Source organism: Capra hircus, chromosome 12, assembly GCF_001704415.2.
Source record: "Capra hircus breed San Clemente chromosome 12, ASM170441v1, whole genome shotgun sequence".
In the NCBI taxonomy this organism is placed as follows: Eukaryota; Metazoa; Chordata; class Mammalia; order Artiodactyla; family Bovidae; genus Capra; species Capra hircus.
Window position 1 is genome coordinate 15,935,380 of NC_030819.1, and position 20,408 is coordinate 15,955,787.

Genomic DNA, 20,408 nt, shown 5'->3' on the forward strand with positions numbered 1-20,408 from the left:
CTGGAGTTTCAGCTTTAGCATCATTCCTTCCAAAGACATCCCAGGGCTGATCTCCTTCAGAATGGACTGGTTGGATCTCCTTGCAGTCCAAGGGACTCTCAAGAGTCTTCTCCAACACCACAGTTCAAAAGCATCAATTCTTCGGTGTTCAGCCTTCGTCACAGTCCAACTCTCACATCCATACATGACCACAGGAAAAACCATAGCCTTGACTAAACGGACCTTAGTCGGCAAAGTAATGTCTCTGCTTTTGAATATGCTATCTAGGTTGGTCATAACTCTTCTTCCAAGGAGTAGGCATCTTTTAATTTCATGGCTGCAGTCACCATCTGCAGTGATTTTGGAGCCCCCCCCCCCCAAAAAAAATAAAGTCTGGCACTGTTTCCACTGTTTCTCCATCTATTTCCCATGAAGTGATGGGACCAGATGCCATGATCTTCTTTTTCTGAATGTTGAGCTTTAAGCCAAATTTTTCACTCTCCTCTTTCGCTTTCATCAGGGAGCTTTTTAGTTCCTCTTCACTTTCTGCCATAAGGGTGGTGTCATCTGCATATCTGAGGTTATTGATATTTCTCCCGGCAATCTTGATTTCAGCTTGTGCTTCTTCCAGCTCAGTGTTTCTCATGATGTACTCTGCATATAAGTTAAATAAGCAAGGTGACAATATACAGCCTTGACGTACTCCTTTTCCTATTTGGAACCAGTCTGTTGTTCCATGTCCAGTTATAACTGTTGCTTCCTCACCTGCATATAGGTTTCTCAAGAAGCAGGTCAGATGGTTTGATATTCCCATCTCTTTCAGAATTTTCCACAGTTTCTTGTGTTCCACAAAGTAAAAGGCTTTGGCATAGTCAATAAAGCAGAAATAGATGTTTTTCTGGAACTCTCTTGCTTTTTCCATGATCCAGCAGATGTTGGCAATTTGATCTGTGGTTCCTCTGCCTTTTCTAAAACAGCTTTAACATCTGAAAGTTCACAGTTCACGTACTACTGAACCCTGGCTTGGAGAATTTTGAGCATTACTTTACTAGCGAGTGAGATGAGTGCAATTGTTTACTGTATGTAAATCAGAGAAAGGGCTTGTTGGGAAACAACTGTGACTTAATTAATAGCTTTGTTTATGAGTTGTCTCTCCTAAGGGATTTACCCTGCTTTAGTTCATTAAGCACCATTCATCTGTCAGGCTTAGAATTCTGTTTCACAAAGAAGTTCTCTCAATATTAAGTTTATTAAACATGATGGAGTCATTTTGACAGCTAATATTATCTTCCTTTCTTTCTCTCTTGCCACAAAACAGTGGAGCAAGACAGACAAATTAGAAATGCTATTTATCCTAAGACTCACCACTATCTCTACATTGGAGGGTTTTCCTGTAGTTTTCAGGATTAGCTTGGTGCTCATAACCTGCTTTCTCTGCAGCCAACAGCACAGTTCTTCCCTCCAGTCTCTGCTCACTGCAGTCTACATATCACCTGGCTTCTCCCTGGTAACATGAGCAAAGGGAACGTGTGACAGTCTGCTCTTGCTCTGACAGTATTGTTGTCTGTGGTCAACATTTTCACTGTCTCTAGTTAGAGTATTCTTTGCCAATGAATGATGAAGAACCAAAAGCAGAGCCAACTCAGATCCTACCTTTTCTGTTTATAGTCAGTTTATGGTTCTATACTCTTTATGTTTCTTCCTCAACTCAAACCTCTTCTTAGAATTTTCTCACAGAAATGAAAACCTGAAGCATGTAACATCCTCACCTGAAAAGCACAAAACAGCTCATAGCTAACTAGAGTTTTACTTAAATTCTATTTCTCACCTTCATGGAATTTTTATTTCATAAACATGCATGGCTGCAATTGGAACACTGGAGAAGAAAAAAACTCCTTCAAAAACATGCCAAGAGATTTCATTCAAGTTTTCAGAGGAGAGATAACTAACACTGAGGTAGAAAGTCAGGGAGAAGAAACAGTTTATGAGGGGGCCACTTATGTGCAAAAGCAACAGTTATGAGAGAGCGGCTGTGGAGGTGACTATGACCCAACCTTCATTATTCCCCCAGTGAGAGAATGATTTATTATTTCAAGACCTAAGAAATGATTTTGAGTTAATACTTCCCCCACATTGTCCAGTCACTGAGAAAATCACAGGCACCATTTTACCAGAGGGACCCACCTTCCAGGGTTGGACAGCTGTCCTGTGTCATCACCTGGTGGCCAAAGGCAGAGGTCTGAGTCACAGGTCTTTCCCCTCACAACTCTCCATATTGCTAAGTGGGATCTATCTCTATTGTTTGTCATCATTTCCCACTGTCTTTTTGTCAGGATTTTCCTCCACCCTCTCCTGTCCTCCATCTCTCCATGTACTCATCTATATCACTGATGACATCCTGACAGTGAAAATGGATAAAATCACCTTACAGTGGGTCCATTTCATTTTTATGTCCTGGACAGCTACTGGGAATATCTGCGCATAACAGCTTGATGAACACATCTTCATGGAGCTTATGTAACTGACTGACTCATCCAACATAATGTATTTTTACTTAACTTACTAGAGCTTGATAAGCAATTCAAGTTTGGGGTTCCAGGAGAGGTCCTGGGGTTCAGGGATTGTTATCATACCAACTTGAATGTGTGATTTAGTTTACAGTTTAACTTGGGTTACAGGAAGTGTGTGGGGACAGAGGAAAATTATTGGAACGTTTTCTTATAAAAGATGTTAAAAATTCAAAGTTATGTCTATTTTTCTATACATACAGAGAAGTTGGATTTGCTTTATGTTTATTTGTTCTGAAATATCTAGACTCTTTGATCAAACCAGTGAATGTAAAGGCTAAGTTGATAAATTTCTATTTCTGGCCTTTTCTCAGTCTGTGTCCCTTCTCAGGTCTTGTAGCTGCTGATATGAACCTTGGCTTTTAAGTTTGATTAGGTCCAATTTGTTTTTGCTTTGGGAAGAGTGATCTAAGAAAATATTTGCTGCAATTTATGTCAAAGAGTCTTTTGCCTGTGTTTTCTTTTAGTTTTATAGTTCTCAGTCTTATATTAGGTCTTTAAACCATTTTGAACTTATTTTTGTATATGGTGTGAGTGAGTGTTCTAATTTCATTCATTTTCAGGTGTCCAGCTTTCCCAGTACTATTTACCAAAGAAACTATTTTTCTCCATTCTTGTCTACTCTTTCATAGATTAATTGACCATAGATATATGGAGACCAGTGTTTTAAAACTGCAGTTTTTATTATTCAACATCGGGAAGAACAGTTATGTTCTATTATGCTATGCTTAAGTAAAACTGCACATTTAGGGCATATAAATTGGTATGCCAAGTTACAGAGTGTTCAAATTATTATGTGGGTGAGACAGATTCAATTATTCTTGGACTTGTTTGAGCAAGCTGTCTTTAGCAATGATTCACTTTAGTAAGCAAATGATTAATAGGAAAATGGCCTTTATGAGACTTAGTAAATGTTTCCAATTAAAGATAAATGATGAAATTAATTGAAATACCTAGATATGGAAAAACAACCTCTATTTTGTTTAGAGGTCCAGAATATTCTCTTAAAAAAAATTTATTTATTTGTTTTAGGCTGCGCTGGGTCTTCCTTGCTGCACAAGCTTTTCTCTAGTTGCAATGAGTGCAGCTAGTCTTTGAGCAGTGTGAGGACCTCTTATTGTGGTGGCTTCTCTTGTTGCAGAGCACAGGCTCTAGGCATGTGGGTTTCAGTAGTTGTGACACAGGGGTTCAGTTGTGGCTCCCAGACTCTAGAGCACATGCTTGTATAACAAATTTAGTTGCTCTGCATCATGTGGGATCTTCCAGGGCAAGGACTCAAAGGTGTGACTCCTGCATTGTCATGCAGATTCTTTTACCACTGAGGCACCAGGAAGCCGATCCAGCATATTCTCTTAAGATACATTTACTCAAAAAAAAAAAAAAAAAGATACATTTACTCTAACCATGACCTAAGTGAAGACTTGAGTACTGCTTAACATCAGGACTGTTTTTGTATACATCATTTGGGCCATTTATATCAGACACTTTTTCTCCCCAGAACCATTAACCAAAGTCACTAATAAGTCAAAAGGCAGAGTTAAGAGCCCCTTCCTCTTGCTTTCAATTTCCATTTAACAGACTTATTAATGAGCAATAAAAGGGGTGAAAGAGAGGTGGTTTAAGAGAGAAAGAGAAAGGAAATAAGAAAGATAATAATAATTTGTAAAAACAGATTCAGATCCTAGGCGATTAAGACTAGGCTGCCCCATGTACTCTGCAAGCTGAGATCACTGGAATTCAGAGCTCAGTTTCTTACTTGCTTCTTTAGTCTTACCAGAGACAAACCTGGATTTCTAGAGATTTCTTCTGTGCAGAGCAATTCTGTAAAAGCTGCTTCTGTACCAGTTCTTTTTGCCAGTCTTCCACTCTCAGAAGAATAAAACACAACCCCAGCCAACTTCTAGAAGAATCTCAACCTCTCAGACAAGGGATTCCGTTCCTCTTAGCAGCTGACATAATCCAGGACCCTAAATAAATTCTGAAAGCATTTTCTTTTCCCCCCCAATATTGCTCAGATTTCTCAAATTAACTTGACATTTAATTTGTTGTCAAGGTACTGCCCTCTGGTTTGTATGACATAAACCTACTTTTTAGATGATTGTCTTGAATCAGTTTTCTAAACTGTGTGTATCTATATAAATTGCCTCAATGTTCAGAGCCTGAGAGCTAAAAGCACTAAAGATAACAACCCCAAATACCCTGGGCAGAATATAAGATGCTACAGAGTACCAGTAATCCTAGTAAAACTGTCCTTTTCCTCCTTTCATTAAAAATTGTAACATTAAAAGGTCAGGTTAGGCCTTTGTCTGCCCAGTAAAGCAGAGCAATCAGACCATTTAAACATCAGCCAGTCCTAAACACCCAAACAGATTCTCTCTTTTCTCCCTGTCCTGCACCATTTTGAAATATTATCTGGACTGTAATATGGTACTGGGAGATATTATATGCTAATGGGTTTCCTTCTGCTGTTAACAGGTTTTGGATTCAGGGATATATAGAGAAGGTGAAAGGCTACATAATTTGCTGCAGAAGAAAAACAGCCTATTTTACAAGATGGTGCAACAACTGGGTGAGGCCGAGGTCGCTGCCCTCACCGAAAGGGTGAAATAGGTGAGCCTGCTGTGGGGAGTTGTAATTAAAGTTCATTTCTAGGATTTAATCTTCACAATCTCCACTGGGGGTCTGATAACAAGCACTCTGTGCCCTTATAAGTCTCCACAGAGGAAGTCTCATGATTGAGTCTTAACACATTGCAGGTTGAAGGCAGGACTGCTGAGATTCTGCAGCAGATTTGGGGGTGGATATGTGTGCTCTACTGTGTGCATACACATGGGCCTGAGAGAGATGTCAGATTGGACTTTCCACACTTTGGACTCTGAGTTCAGATTCTCATAGAGCACAGTAAACTCATTTTGCAGACCTTTCACATTCATTCTGATTGGTGCTCGGCACATTTGTACTAAAAGTGTTATCAAGGAATATCCAGGAAATTTGAGAGTTTAAGGGAAAACAGTTTAGAATATTTTGGCTCTAGGAAGATCTACCAGGGAAAGGTGTGGGTCTCTTCTGTTTTCTAATCTGTAAGGAAAACGTCTACCTGATATTATCACTTTATCCCTAATTACTTGTTTAGAATTGGGTCCAGTTGCCTCCTATGCTTCCTCTACCTGCTAGAAGGTAAAATTGTCATCAGGACAAATCAAGAATTCACAATTCCTTAACTCTATAGTCAGAATGGTGTTGAAGGTTTGCAAAGCACTTTCTCCGAGATGGGGTGTGTGAAGCACTAAGCACTGTACGTGGTTTGAGGAACATTCTCAATGGGTAACATTCGAGTCACGTGACATCTTCCTAACAAAGGTGAGATGGTAACTGAGGTCTGGCTTAAGAGACTTGGCCATCGTCATACAGCTGCCTGTAATTCTTTCTGGAACAAGGTGGAAGTGGGTTGATGAGAAGATAGAGGGAAGGAAGAAAGGTTTAGCATTCTTGCCCCTTGACATTCATGGTTCATGGTGGGATGAGGCTTCCAGCTTCCTGCAATGAGGCTTAACCATCAAAAATTTATTTCTGGGAATTAAATTATGGGTGTATTTTCCATTCTTAATACTTTTCTGCATTTCCCAGATTTTCACTTGTGCATAGAATAAGATTACTAGTGTAATATTTGAAATATGTCTTAAAGAAAACATGTCCCAGTATCTTAAGTACTTCTATATGAAAGATTTATCTAAAATGTGGTCTAAGTTTCCTTCATCATAATCTCATCTCAGTCCTCCTTAGAAACAGAGGAAATGCAGAGCAGGGGCTTCCACTGCTCATAGGATAGGAGATTGCCTGGGTCACAGAGCAGGCTGAAGAGTTGGTGGAGTTGGAGTTCTTACCTAGATTTAGGGACAGGGAAGTCTGTGTTCTGAACTTTTCATAAATGCTTATATTGTATACAATGTTGAGAAGTTGAACAAAGAACTCTGTATTTTTTATGACTGAAATTCACAGAGTGCTTTCATCTACTAGAATGTCTCCCAGTCAGACCTTCCCTCCTAAGACCTAGAGACCCAGGAATCCCAAAACCCTTTTGCTCTTTTGACCTTAGGCATTTCACATCAAAAAGAGATGTACCCACCTATGTGTCAAAGTCTTTATTTGATTTGAGAGAATAGCACTGAAACATGTATATTATCATATGTAAAACAGATTGCCAGTCCAGGTTCGATGCATGAGACAGGACGCTCAGGACTGGTGCACTGGGATTACCCTGAGGGATGAGATGGGGAGGGAGGTGGGAGGGGGGTTCAGGATGGGGAACACATGTACACCCATGGCTGATTCATGTCAATGTATGGCAAAAACCACTACAATATTGTAAAGTAATTAGCCTCCAATTAAAATAAATAAATTAAAAAGAAAACTATGTTATCGTTATATGTTATCAAGACATTGAGTAATAAGAAATAGATCACAGAATTTTAGATCAGTGCAGATAATATAAGATAATAGGATTCAACACCCTCATTTTACAGGTGAGGAAACTAAGGCCCCTAAGAAGGAAGGTGGCCCAATGTATATAACTAGTGTTAAGCTAATTTGCAGCAGACTCAGAATTAGAAATCTTTTCTTTCAGTGAATGTTTTAAATCAAGTGTAACATACGTACAGGAGCAGACCTAGGCCATAGAATTAGAAATCTTGTGATTCCTGGTCTAATAATCCTGCATCTACTCTAACAATATTAATGATGTTACATTTGTGTAGTTCTTCATAATTTATACAGTTCTCACATGTATTATTTCACTTAATCTCATGATGGTCCATTTTCATCCATGTCATGGATGAGGAGAGTGGGTCCAGGTCTCACCTAAGGTCATGGAGCTGGTCCAGGGAGCACAGAGGGGCAATTGCTGGGGGAGCCTGTGTGCTGTCCTACGTACTGTGTTCTGTGTGGAGTCTGAGAACACTGCTCCTCAAGTTCACAGGGTGACAGAACATCACTCTTGGATTCCAGTCCTGCCACTGGGTCAGATTACCTCTACAGAAAGAAATCCTTGATTCTCATCCCAGTTGAACATCTTTTTGGCATTGTTTCTGCATACTCTGCATCCTCTTAGGTGAGCTATCAGGTTATCACTTTTTTGAATGTGAAAGCATCAGATATCAATGCATTGTTGAGAGCTGTAACACTGGGAACATTAGCCTAAGCCAACAAGGTTTTCACTCTAATAGAGCAGAATTCATTCATCTGAAAAGAAAACCCATCTGAGAAAAGATGCTTCCAAGTCACATTTTTAAAAATACACAGTTCAGGTGAGCTGATCACTGTCTGATTGACCCCTTTAGATGATCCATGAAATTGCAGAGAAAGTACCTTTTAGATACATAAAGCTGAAGGGTTTTTTAGTTTGCTAGGGCTGCCATACAAAATACCACAGAGTAGGTGACTTAACAGGAACTTATTGCCTCGCATCCTTGCAGGCTGCAAGTCTCAGGTCAAGGTGTCGGCAGGGTTGGTTTCCTCTGAAATCTGTCTCCTTGGCTTGGAGATGCCGTCTTCTCTCTTTGTCCTCACACGGTCTACTCTCTGTGTGTGTTTGTATCCTGATCTACTCTTATATGAACCCCATCTATTAAATTAGGACCCACCTGTATGACTTCACTTTAACTATATTGCCTCTTTAAAGACCCTGTCTCCAAATAAAGTCACATTCTGAGGTACTGGGTGGCTTAGGACTTAAACGTAAAATTTTATGGGACAGTTCAGCCAGTAACAAAGGATAGATGCCTTCCATTCATTCTGTTCTGTGATGGAGCAGACCTGGTTGAGATTTTTTGAAGTTTCCTTGTTTCCAGTGTGTAATAGAGCTGTCATGTTGTCTATTCATGAAATCACCTAATACAATCCAGTAGTTATAAAATCCTAATGTGCTAGCTCTAGGAGCCTGGACCAGTTTGAATAGGTGGAGGAGGCACTTAGCATCCATGTAGGCTTGTGTTCTCTAAGGTCTCTGAGTCTCAGGTCCTCACCTGTGCGTAGAGCAGGGATTATCGCCCTGCTGGCTTCTTCACAGTTATTACGGGGATCAAATGAGAGAGCAGATGCTTAAGTGCTTTGAGAATATACTGTTTTATGGTGTAAAAGTGGACTCATTTTTTAAAAAGACTGTAGACAGAAGCCTTGTCTCCCAATAATAAAACAAATATACCCATAGTTCTTCTAGATAGCTTTAGAGACTCTAAATCAGGGATCCATAACCACTGAAGTTCCTTTGCAGTATTCAGTTCAGATATTTCAGACCATGAAACAAAGGCCTTTTCAATTAAAAGTTGCTAAAAATAATATTTTTCTTTATAAAAATTATATTGAGAAGGGTTATGGAGAAAGGAACCAGATGATTTTAGAAAGAATATCAAGCAATAGAAAATGAAATTAATTTTTTTCCTTTTATTCTCAACAAAAGAGTACAAAAGGGTATAATCACAAAATATGGCTAGCTTAATAAAATGGAGGAGGGTGATGGTATGCAATTAACCCCCCTCCCAACCTCCACCAAAAGCTTTATTTTTAAATGTTTCCATTACAATGGAAATAGCTTCAGATTTCAGCCAGTGCAGCTTGAGCATTCTTGGAGGGTTTATTTTTCTCCTTAACTTAAGTGACATTTAAATATATAGCGTGTCATATGCAGAGCTGTTTTGGGGGTAGCAGGTTATGTTAGCAGCAAGAGAGTAAGAAAGTGCACTTACTATGAAGGCAGGTGTCCTAGTGCTTTTCTGTTTTGTGTGTGAAGTTCATTCTCACTCATGATAACTTTGCTTACAGCGCCCACAAATGCACTTGCTGTCAGGTTTTATAAAAGAGATCTGAATCACATGTCTAAGCAACTCGGTTTGTGACATGAGTCAGCCTCTGATAGATGATACATTTTCTGTTTTAAAGACTCAAACGAAACTTTTCACATTCTTCTTTGATGAAAAAGAGTTACGTTTTTTGCCCATTCAGGATAAGGCTTCACAAGCCCTGACATTATTTTGTTATGTGCGTCTGTTAAGGAACTGAGGTACAATACAGCTACTGAAAACTGTTGATTGTGGACCTTGACAGCACTTCACTTCCTCTGTGTTCTGATTACCCTGAGAAAACCTGTATCTTTTCCAGTTCAGTTAGGAATTGGTAGAATTTAAGAGCTCCAAGGCCTGGCAGAGAACTGTCCTATTATTGGGTATCATCTCCATTTTAGAGAAGTCATTTGATTGATTCCGTGCTAAAGCTTTTGATTCCCTTTCATTCATGGGACCCACTATCCACAGATTACATTTCTATAGGCTCTATAACTATTTTGCCACACAAATTAAACACCAGGATATTTCATACATATATGCCAGCGTTTCAGTGCTTGTCAGAGTTTTTAAAATACAAAGATTTCAATCTGATACTAACATCCAAATCTGTTGTGCTCTTTTTATGTGTGAAAATGACAAACCCTGTTCAGATGATAGTTTTCCTATCCTCTTTGTTAGCCTGTTTTTAATTTATTCCAGGGAGCAAAATAATTTTTCTTATCAATTTACTGTAGTGATAAAGCATATCTGTGAATCAGAATGATCAGAAATCTAGTAAATCTACAGGTTGTTTGGCATTAAGTCCAGCCCCACTGAGGGTTTTATTGTGGCTACGTCTTCCATAGAATAAATACAGCCTTTTTTAAACTGTGCCTCAAAAAGTGATGATTGCTTCACATGAAGAAGGAAACCTAAAAATTTGTTGCCTTAGGAGGAGGACTTTAAAACTTTTAAACATGTTGTTTTTGTCTTTTTCTCCCTCAGGTGTACTTCAAAAGGAGATAGCCAGATATCAGTCACAGTGACTGTGTGGTTATGAATGTTTCCAGTGGACAGCCCTCAGCCTTCACAATTTTTGAGTCAGCACTGTGATTCTACCATGAGTTCATGTATATTCCAAAGGCTTTCTTTCCAATAGGGTTTGCACTTCATAAACTATATTCTACTTGTTTTATACCAGCAACAAATATTTACACATTACAAGATGTTAGTTCAACTTCACTCAAGATTTCAAGCTCTTGAAAAAGGATTTATTCTATTTATTTATATGTTATACTGTTTTCTTTCTTATGCAAATGAAAGGCACAGGCCACCAATAAAAGCCGTGTCCTAGATTTTGTGTCTTGAGGGACTCCAGAGCCAAACTCATTTTCTAAGATTTGAGACAAAGTTGTCACAGATGTTTTTTTACTGTTCCCAGAATTACATATTACTTTCTGGTTTTATCAGGGATTCTGTTTACTTGAAGACTGTGTGAAGTTGCTGTTTTGTGTCCCCACTTCCTTTAACATGACTAGGATCCATTTTTCTACCAAAAGACCTCTGGTTAAAATACTACAGAGAAAACTGATAGGAAAAACATACAATATACTATAGTTTATATACTATAGTTTAAGTGACATCACAGGAGAGAGAGATATTCTCTTAAAAAAATAGATATATGGTTAAAATACAGAAGGACAATATTATATGTTCTAAGAGAGAAGGAAGAGAAAATATGCTTTCTCAAAATAGGAGCCCTTCTAGGGGATTTGCTAATGAAGGACAGACATGTGCTAGACTGTCTTCTAGATAGAGGATTTTATTTTTTTACATTAAAAATTGTGGTAAAGTGTATATAACATAAAATTTGCCATATAACCATTTTTAGTCACATAATTCAGTGGCATTAATCACATTCACAGTGTTGTGCAGCCGCACTGTCTGGGTAACTTTTGGTAATTATGTGCTTCCTATTCAGTGTGTTATTTCTGCAGAGTCATTTTGATAGGTTTCATTTTTCTTGGCGTGGCTCTGTTTCCTGTGAGTTTTTGAGCTTGATTGGCATAAATTTACTCACAATATCTTATATGTTTAATCTTTGCAGCATCTCTAACTGTGTTCTTTTGGCTTTTTAATTTTCTTTGAGCCTTCTTGTTTTATGAATAATCTTGCATGAATTTTTCCTGTCTTCAAAGAATCAGCTTTTTTTTTTGATTGATGCTCTTTCTCTTTTCGCTAGTTCATTGTATCATTCTTTCTTTCCTTCAACTTTTCCTTTACTTTGAATTTTTTTTCTATAAATTCTTAAATTGAAAACAGATTAATAATGTCATTATTTTTGTAATTTAAGTATATAAAGCCAATTTTCCCCCCCGCCATAAGATCCACTTTAGCCACAACCTGCAAGTTTTGGTACTCACCACTAATCATAGCCATATAGTATTATATATTTTCTAATTCCTAATTTAATTTGTTAACTATATCTTTTACCTATGAGTTATTCATAAGTATAATGTTCTCTTAATTTCAAATGCTAGTGGATTTTTTCTTTTAGATTGAGCCATGTGGAGCTGCTAGTATTCAGCCTTTTTATAAGCCATACAAGTGGCACTTTCATGTAGTTCAAACTAATAGTTTTCTTTTGTTATTAATAATATACTGTCATTTTGGTCAGACAACATTAGATTGTGGATTTTAAATCAAAGTTAACCACATTCACACAAAAAGTCCTTGTTACCCCCGTTTTGTACTTTATTTGGGGGGGGGGGGGTTAAAATGTTATAAGTATGTGTGTAACCAGTAATTTTCAAATAAAAGCTCTTCCTGAGTACTGGAATGTTTTCTGACATGTGTTGCAGGCTGGTTCTCTGGGATGCAGACTGGGATAGAGTTTAGTGCTGGGATGTGTATCAGGGATGCCCTTGGGATCAACACTTGTGGCATCAAGAGGGAAGAAACAGGATAGAGCAGAGGGAAAGATCAAGCTGCATCACTGGCCAGACAAGCTTAACTGACCCCATGGAGAGCTGGAGTGAAGATGGCCCTTCAGTGTTATCTTGACATGTCTAGTGGCCAGGATAGGACCTCCACCTGGATGGAGCTACCCCCAGAAGACCTGGTGGCTGAAAGCATTTCCATCAACTGGAGAACAAGTCCTTGAAGGGAGGTCTGGGCAGCCCGTCTCCATGTGTCACAGTTCCAGACATGGGTGATTAGGCTGTGCTGTGGGGGAAAGTCTTGGCAACTGACATGTAAGTCAAAATGATGATTTAGTGATTCTTCTCAGTGTCCTTTGGTATAAAAAAAGTAGAGAAGAAGGTCCATGTAGAGGAGATAGCCTCATCTCTAGGGTCAGCCCAGTTGTCACCCCTGCTAGGAAGTCACCTTAAGATTAATTCTTATCCTAGGTAACTTGGATTTCTGCAATACCCTGACCACCTCTCATTTGTTAAACTGAACCATACTTGGTTAGTGTCTTGCTGTCACCATCTTGAGATACTTCATTTCTAAACAAGGGTCCCTGTTCTTTCCATTTTGCACTGGGTCATATAAATTATGTAATGTTCCCTGACTATGAGTATTCATAAACATTCTGTTTTCTTATAAAATTAAGTGAGAAAAAGACTTTAAACTGTGCCCTATTCACTTTTTAATTCCATCTCCCAGCACAGTATGTGTCACAGTTGCAGGTGCTCCATAAATGTTTGCTGAATGCATGAATGAATGAATGGTAACTGAGAACAAACCTGCCTTCACAGCCTCATAATTTCAAAGTTTTGAGAGGTAGTCTGGGATAAAAGAAAGCCCTGGTTTTGGAGTCAGTCACAGATCTGCACTCCAGTTCTTTCTCTACTACTCACTAGCAGTGTGAGTGCCCAAAGAATGTACTGTCCAGAGTGGGACACTTGAGAGTGAAAGGAAAGCAATAACCAGCCAAGGTGACAGGAAAATAAACTGGCACCATCCTTGACAAAACGAGCTCTGGACACCCCATAGCCATGTAGCCATAGTTACATGCTTGGGTAAGTGTCTCAATCTCTGAATCTCAGCTTCATCTGGATAATTAATATAGTTTCTGCACTTGAACAATGCTTTGTTGGGACGATGGATGGACCAAGAGCATCCAAAGACACCAGGTGGAATCATTGACCTTGGTGATTCCTAATCACCAGGAGAGGAGAGCAAGATGGATGTGGATGAAGGAGGTTTGTAGACTACAGAAGATGTATTTGAGGAGGTCCTCATGTAATGGCCTAAACCAAACTGTTCCTCCTTCACATATAAAAATGAAATATGCACACAAGGAGCACAGGCTCTGGAGTCAGGCTTTCAGGGACAATTACTGGTTCCTCTGGGCACTGACTGGGATTGGTTACGATTCTGCTACCTGCTAATTGTGGGCTCTTAAGGTTAGGAAACCCACTGTGTCTCAGTTTCTTTGATACTGGAAGTGAGGTTAGTACAATTCTCAGAGGGTTGTTGCAAAGGTAACTGTGACAGTGATACTCAAAGCGAGGTCTATGGGCTAGTGCCAGTCTATGGCTTGTTTGTAACTATGTTAGAAATAATTACAGGAAATTCAAGAAAACTAGACAGGTGCAGCCATCTGTTATTGCTGTGACATCTACTCTCAGGAGGGGTGGGATCCTGAACAGCCCAGAGACCAGTGTGACTGTTGCACTTGCAGAGGGAAGGTGCACATGATTGAGCGGAGCACTAGCGATGCTCAGTGGATCATTGATTAGGTTGCAATGGGCTGAAAATGTAAAATTAAATAAGACTGACTCTAAACCCCAGACAGGTGCGAAACACTGCTTTTGAACTATGCTGGATTTGTGATTAGTGCCCCATCAGTAATACCCTCTCCAGCACTGCCTTCTTTATTAATTGTTCCCATCATATTTATGTTTAGAATTAGACCACATAAGCTTTCAAAAGGCCCTATTATACATTGTCAATATTTTTAATAGCATTAAAAAGTTAGAAATAATTAAATTTCTGTTCAAGTTTGGAGGGCTTTTTTTTTTCAAGTCTAAAAATAATACTATGCTTATATTTATACTGATGCTATTCTTGAATCAGCAGCATGGTTCTAATATTGAAGAAGGTCCCAGGAAACACAACAGACCACTTTAAAGCCTTCAGAGTTTTTTAAACATAAAGTTTTATGTGTAACCTGTTAATTTTCCTTTAAAAATAGAAAGAATGTGGATTAACTGAGCATTTGATTTTTAAACCTAATGTAGTAAGGAAAAAAATTTTTCCCCCAAACTAAAACAGCAATGTGTGCTGAAAAGCTGGGAGAAATACATACTTTTTTGAATTTAGAACTAAAAAATAACATTACTAGAAGGAATACATGCCTGAGTTCAATGAGACCTCCATCTATACTCCAAGCCCAAATGACTTGTCTTAGGAGTCAAAACTGGGGTTGTGTGAACTTTTAAGAAGAACAAAAATTAAGACTTAGATACACTGAGCATGTTTTACAGGAAGCTTACTTTGGATGGTTCTGACTAAATTCACTCTTCACTCAGGAAACATGCTCACAATTATCCATTCCAATTGGTGGAAGCTTTGGGTATTCCAAAACAATGTTTACTTCAAAAGCTAATCATATTTAATTGTGGAGGATATTATGTAAAAATATTTTTAAAATTAAATTTTGCAGACTACTTAGACAAAAAATGAGTCTCTGAGATGGAGTTTATATTGCATTAGAAATATTGTAAGTTAGTAATGATAAACAGAGGATTGAAGGTTTTTAAACCCTACATTTTACAACTATAATTTTTTTAAAAATCCATGAGTTTATACTGATTCTGATAAGACATAAAATAGACAGGAGGAAGGGTAAGTTCTTTTTTGCAATAGAATACCAACTTACAAATGTAGACAGGCTGATAGAAAAATATCATATGGCAGCCATCATCATAAATCAAACAAAATTCATCATTGAGTGAATATACAGTGAATATTCAGGGGGTTGGGGGAGGCATGGTATTTTCATAGACTCAAAGTATCTTCCTTGATTAATTCTTTAGGGAAGAGTTGTATTTTTAAAGTGGAAAAATCTGACAAACACCAGGCTAAGCAAGTGACCAGAGTAAACATTACTATTAATGAACCTATTGACACCCTTGGCATTTTTTCTTGCTTCTTTAAAAATTTAGTTTATTTAAGCATAGCTGATTTACAATGTTGTGTTAATTTCTGCTATTCAGGAGTGATTCAGTTATACATATACATACTTTCTTTTTCATATAAGTTAAATAAGCGGGATGACAATGTACAGCCTTTTTGTTCTTCTTTCCAAATTTTGACCCAGGCAGTGTTTCCATGTCTGGTTCTAACTGTTGCTTCTTAACCTGCATGTAGGTTTCTCAGGGGACAGGTAGGTGGTCTGGTACTCACATCTCTTTAAGAACTGTCCACAGTTTGTTGTGATCCACAGTCAAAGGCACTAGTGTGGTCAATAAAGCAGAAGTAGATGTTTTTCTGAGCAGAGACCATATGGCCCACAAAGCCTGGAAATGTTTTGACTTCCTGACTGTTTACAGGGGAAGTCTGCCCATCCTGCCCTAGGGCTCTGCTGTTCTAAGCATGGACCAGCATCCTTGGCCTGGCCTGGGAGGCTGTTAGGAACATGGAATCTTGTTTCTACCCCAGACCCACTGACTCAGAATCTCCGGATCCCAGGGGAGTCCTGATGACAGTACAGTCAGAGAAGCGCTGGTTTAGAGGCCCTGGTCAGGTCATCCTGTGGTTGCACTCTCCCCAGGGGCAGCAGAGAGGACCAGGGGGTGTGGCCACCTGGAGTCCCGCCCCCTCCAGGCCGTGCTCTGAGCACCTGGACCCTAGAATCCCTGATCCCAATGCCAGTGCCAGCCTCCCTCCTGGGGCCCATGTCCCAGCCCGACAGGAGGTCAAGATTCAGCTGTTATGGGTGGGAAGAGGGAGGCCCGAGCTTGGACTTGAAGGCTGGGCATGCTCAAGCTTGAGCAGCAGATTCCTCAGGGCACAAAGAGGGCCAGAGCCAGAGGTGGGAAGAGCAGGGGAAGGCCTGGGGGCAGACCCCCTCTGCTGTCCAGCCTTCTGGCTCCAAACTCCAGGGTCCAGGAATCCCAGCCTGCCAGGTGGTTACAAAAGTGTATTTGACAGTGTGTTAGCTTGATATAACTTTATAAATATTTAAACATATAGGATGGGCTTCACTCTCTACTCGGGGCTCACAGATATGAGTGACAGGTCTGTTAAATGCTTCTCAAAGTGTGTTCAGAGACCCCTTGCATTCCAGTACACTAGGCTGTTTGATAAAAATTCAAATTCCCAGGGCCCACTTGTGTGACCCCCTGAATCAGAATATTTTTCTGACCCCTCCCCTGGTGACTCTGATCCACAGCAGAGCTACAGGAGCACTTGTAATGGGGTAGGAGGCATGGAGAGGAGCTGACCTGAGTGGCAGGAAGCATCAGGAGAAGAGAGGGAGGTCCAAGGTCGGAGGAAGGTGCTGACCGTGAGCTCACACCCTTCCTGCTTCTCTCCTGATTCTTCTTACAGCCTGGCTTGACCCCACCCCTAGGAGTTGGCTGCAGGGAGAAGCTGCCAGAATGGGGCAAGGGTGTCCTCCTGCCGACCGTGGGGCTCTCGGGGGCTGCTCTGCAGAAGGAAGGACCTGAGTCACGGACAATAGGAGCAAAGGGGCTGCGGGCGCCTGGAGGGACCGCACAGACACACCCGAGGGGTCAGGCTGAAGCTGCTGAGCAGGCCTTTGGGCAGGGAGACCTCCTGGTCCTGCCAGGACATGGGAGGAGCTGGGACAGAGGCTGCATCTGTCAGTTAGGAGTTGAATGACGTTGATCAGGGTCCTTAAGCTCTGTGCGTTTTTCTCCTTGTCTGTTAGATGGGGATCCTAATACCTTGTGGGCTTGCATTAAAATTAACCATGATAAAGTAAAAACACATCCTGCCACACAGAGCAGAATAAGGGGAGGCTTCTGTTTATTGGGACGCTGATTAGCTTACATCTCTGCACTTTCAGATGCTCTATATCATAGGCACTTGTCACTGGCTGTGCTCAGTCATGCACAACTCTTTGCAACCTTGTGACTGTAGCCTGCCAGGCTTCTCTGTCCATGGGATTTTTCAGGCAAGAATACTGGACTGGGTTAGCCATTTCCTCCTCCAGGGAGTCTTCCCGACCCAGGGATCCATCTCACGTCTCCTATGTCTCCTGCACTGGCAAGCATTTTTATCACTGAGCCCAGGAATCACCTGTCACTGGAGGATAAGACCAATTTCCTCAACCCCCCAGCGGGCGCTAGTGGTAAAGCAGCTGCCTGCCAATGAAAGATATTTAAGAGACGCAGGTAGGGGATCAGACCCTGGAGGAGGAAATGGCAACCCACTTCAAGCATTCCTGCCTGGGAAATCCCATCCTCTGTACACGGGGTCCCAGAGAGATGTCACAACTGAGCACATACAAACACCTCAAACCCCAGACACAGGAGTGTCCCAGTCAAGGCATGCCAGACCAGTGCTTGGCCAGTGGCCTGGAGCTCCCTGAGCTTCCCAGAGCAGGAGCAGCTCCTGAAGTTACTGCCAAGCTGCTCATCCTGTTACAGTTCCCAGGGCTTCCCTCCCAGCAAGCTCATAGGTTGTGCTGAACTAGTACAAACTGAGGATATAAAAAAATGTACCTGGATGAGGATACAGAGTAAACAGAGTGATTCTTCAGGAGTAGGAGTGTGCGTTTCTGTGTGCAAGGTGTAGATGAGGTGCTCATAGGTTTGTGCTGACCTAACGTGGCAGAAAGTGAAGAGGAACTAAAAAGCCTCTTGATGAAAGTAAAAGAGGAGAGCGAAAAAGTTGGCTTAAAGCTCAACATTCAGAAAATGAAGATCATGGCATCCAGTCCCATCATTCCATGGGGAATAGATGGAGAAACAGTGGAAACAGTGTCAGACATTATTTTGGGGGGCTCCAAAATCACTGCAGATGGTGATTGCAGCCATGAAATTAAAAGACGCTTACTCCTTGCAAGAAAAGTTATGACCAACCTAGATAGCATATTCAAAAGCAGAGACATTAGTTTGCGGACTAAGGTCCATCTAGTCAAGGCTATGGTTTTTCCAGTAGTCATGTACGGATGTGAGAGTTGGACTGTGAAGAAGGCTGAGTGCCGAAGAACTGATGCTTTTGAACTGTGGTGTTGGAGAAGACTCTTGAGAGTCCCTTGGACTGTAAGGAGATCCAACCAGTCAATTCTGAAGGAGATCAGCCCTGGGATTTCTTTGGAAGGAATGATGCTAAAGCTGAAACTCCAGTACTTAGGCCACCTCATGGGAAGAGTTGACTCATTGGAGGAGACTTTGATGCTGGGAAGGATTGGGGGCAGGAGGAGAAGGGGACGACCGAGGATGAGATGGCTGGATGGCATCACTGACTCAATGGATGCAAGTCTGAGTGAACTCCAGGAGTTGGTGATGGACAGGGAGGCCTGGCGTGCTGTGATTCATGGGGTTGCAAAGAGTCAGACACGACTGAGCGACTGAACTGAACTGAACTGAAGGTGGGGCTTGTGTGAAAACTCCAGGAAAAACTGTGCGACACTGAAAATCACCAGCAGGGTTCAGCATAATCCATGTATCCAGGTGAGCCGTGTGCAAAGGCCGTGGAAAGAAGGGACAGGACGACCTCACACGGGGCAAAAGGGGTCACAGGCCCCCACCTCACCCACCTCATCTACACCTTATACACAGAAACGCACACTCCTGCTTCTGCAGAATCACTCTATCAGTTTACTCTGTTTCCTCATACAGGTACAGTTCTTTATATCGTCAGTATGGCAAAGGCCAGGGGTTTGTAAACTTGGCTATAGGGAAGTTCTTTGAAATCCCAGTGCTGAATCCTCATCTCAGTTATATCAGAATCTTGGGGGAGGGGAGGCAGGCGTTAACACTTTTAAAACTCCACAGGTGATTCCACCCTGCAGCCAAGTGAGAACCGTTGTTGGAGGCAAAAGATCTCATGTCCTCCCAAATGGCAGCTGTTTTCATTGCTAGAAAGTGTGAACAAGTGTAAGTTGCTCACTTGTGTCTGTTTGTGACTCCACGAACTATATAGCCCACCAGAATTCCATGGACTTCTCCAGGGAAGAATGCTGGAGTGGGAGGCCATTCCCTTCTCCAGGAATCTTCTCAACCCAGGGATCAAACCTGGGTCTCCTCCATTGCAGGCAGATTCTTTACCATCTGGGCCACCAGGAAAACCAAAGATGGTTTGATTTCTTCTTATTTTGTTACCGACCTTCTCCCAAAGTCCAAAAGGTTCCTTCTGACAGGTGAATGTGTGTGCTCAGTCACGTCTGACTCTTTGCAACCCCATGGACTGCAGCCCACCAAACTCCTCTGTCAGTGAGATTTCCCAGACAAGAATAGTGGAGCGGATTGCCAATTTCAGCTTCAGGGGATCTGCCTGACTCAGGGATCAATGCGAGTCTCCTGCACTGACAGGCAGGTTCTCTACCACTGAGCCACCTGGGAAGCCCCTCTGTCAGGTATGGCTTATGTCCATAGAATGTGCTGTAGAGGACAGGCTTTCTCCTAAGAGCACCCCTGGGACTGCTGTGTGTGATTCCTGTCAGCTGGGGGATGTGTGGTTTCTCACAGGACAGGCTCAGCGGTGCTGCCGGTGGCTCCAGATCGTAGTGCTGGGTCAGCATCTCTGCACACAGCCCCCTGGCCGCCATCTTGAATCACAGTGCCAGGCGCAGTGACTCTGCACACGGCCCTCAGAGCTGAGGTGTCGGCACAGCCGTTTCACATCAGGGAGTCTCGTCTGAAAGACTAGGTGTGAGGCTTCTGCACGAGTTGCCCTGGGAGTAAGTGAAACAAGACTCAGCACAAAGGGAGAGATAAAAGGTAAACTTCATTTCATTATCCCGATTCTGACTTTACTCCCAGGGAATGGTTGATGGGCTTTATCAGTGACTATTCCATCACAGCCCAGTCTCCCTGAATATTAAGGGCCCCAGTCAGTCAGT

General features: G+C 41.3%; 2 protein-coding genes across 3 annotated transcripts in view; one reads left to right on the plus strand and one right to left on the minus strand.

The window, feature by feature from the left end:
- The window catches only part of LOC108637248 (multidrug resistance-associated protein 4-like), a 157,816-nt gene extending 147,330 nt beyond the window's left edge, over positions 1 to 10,486 (plus strand). Inside the window, 2 exon segments of the mRNA XM_018056286.1 lie at positions 5,022 to 5,156; positions 10,367 to 10,486. Coding sequence (XP_017911775.1) covers positions 5,022 to 5,156; positions 10,367 to 10,474 — 243 coding nt within the window. The 3' untranslated portion in view covers positions 10,475 to 10,486.
- Positions 1 to 20,408, minus strand: part of LOC102179751 (multidrug resistance-associated protein 4-like) — a 607,813-nt gene that overhangs the window by 258,163 nt on the left and 329,242 nt on the right. The gene's annotated exons all lie outside the window — the stretch shown is intronic.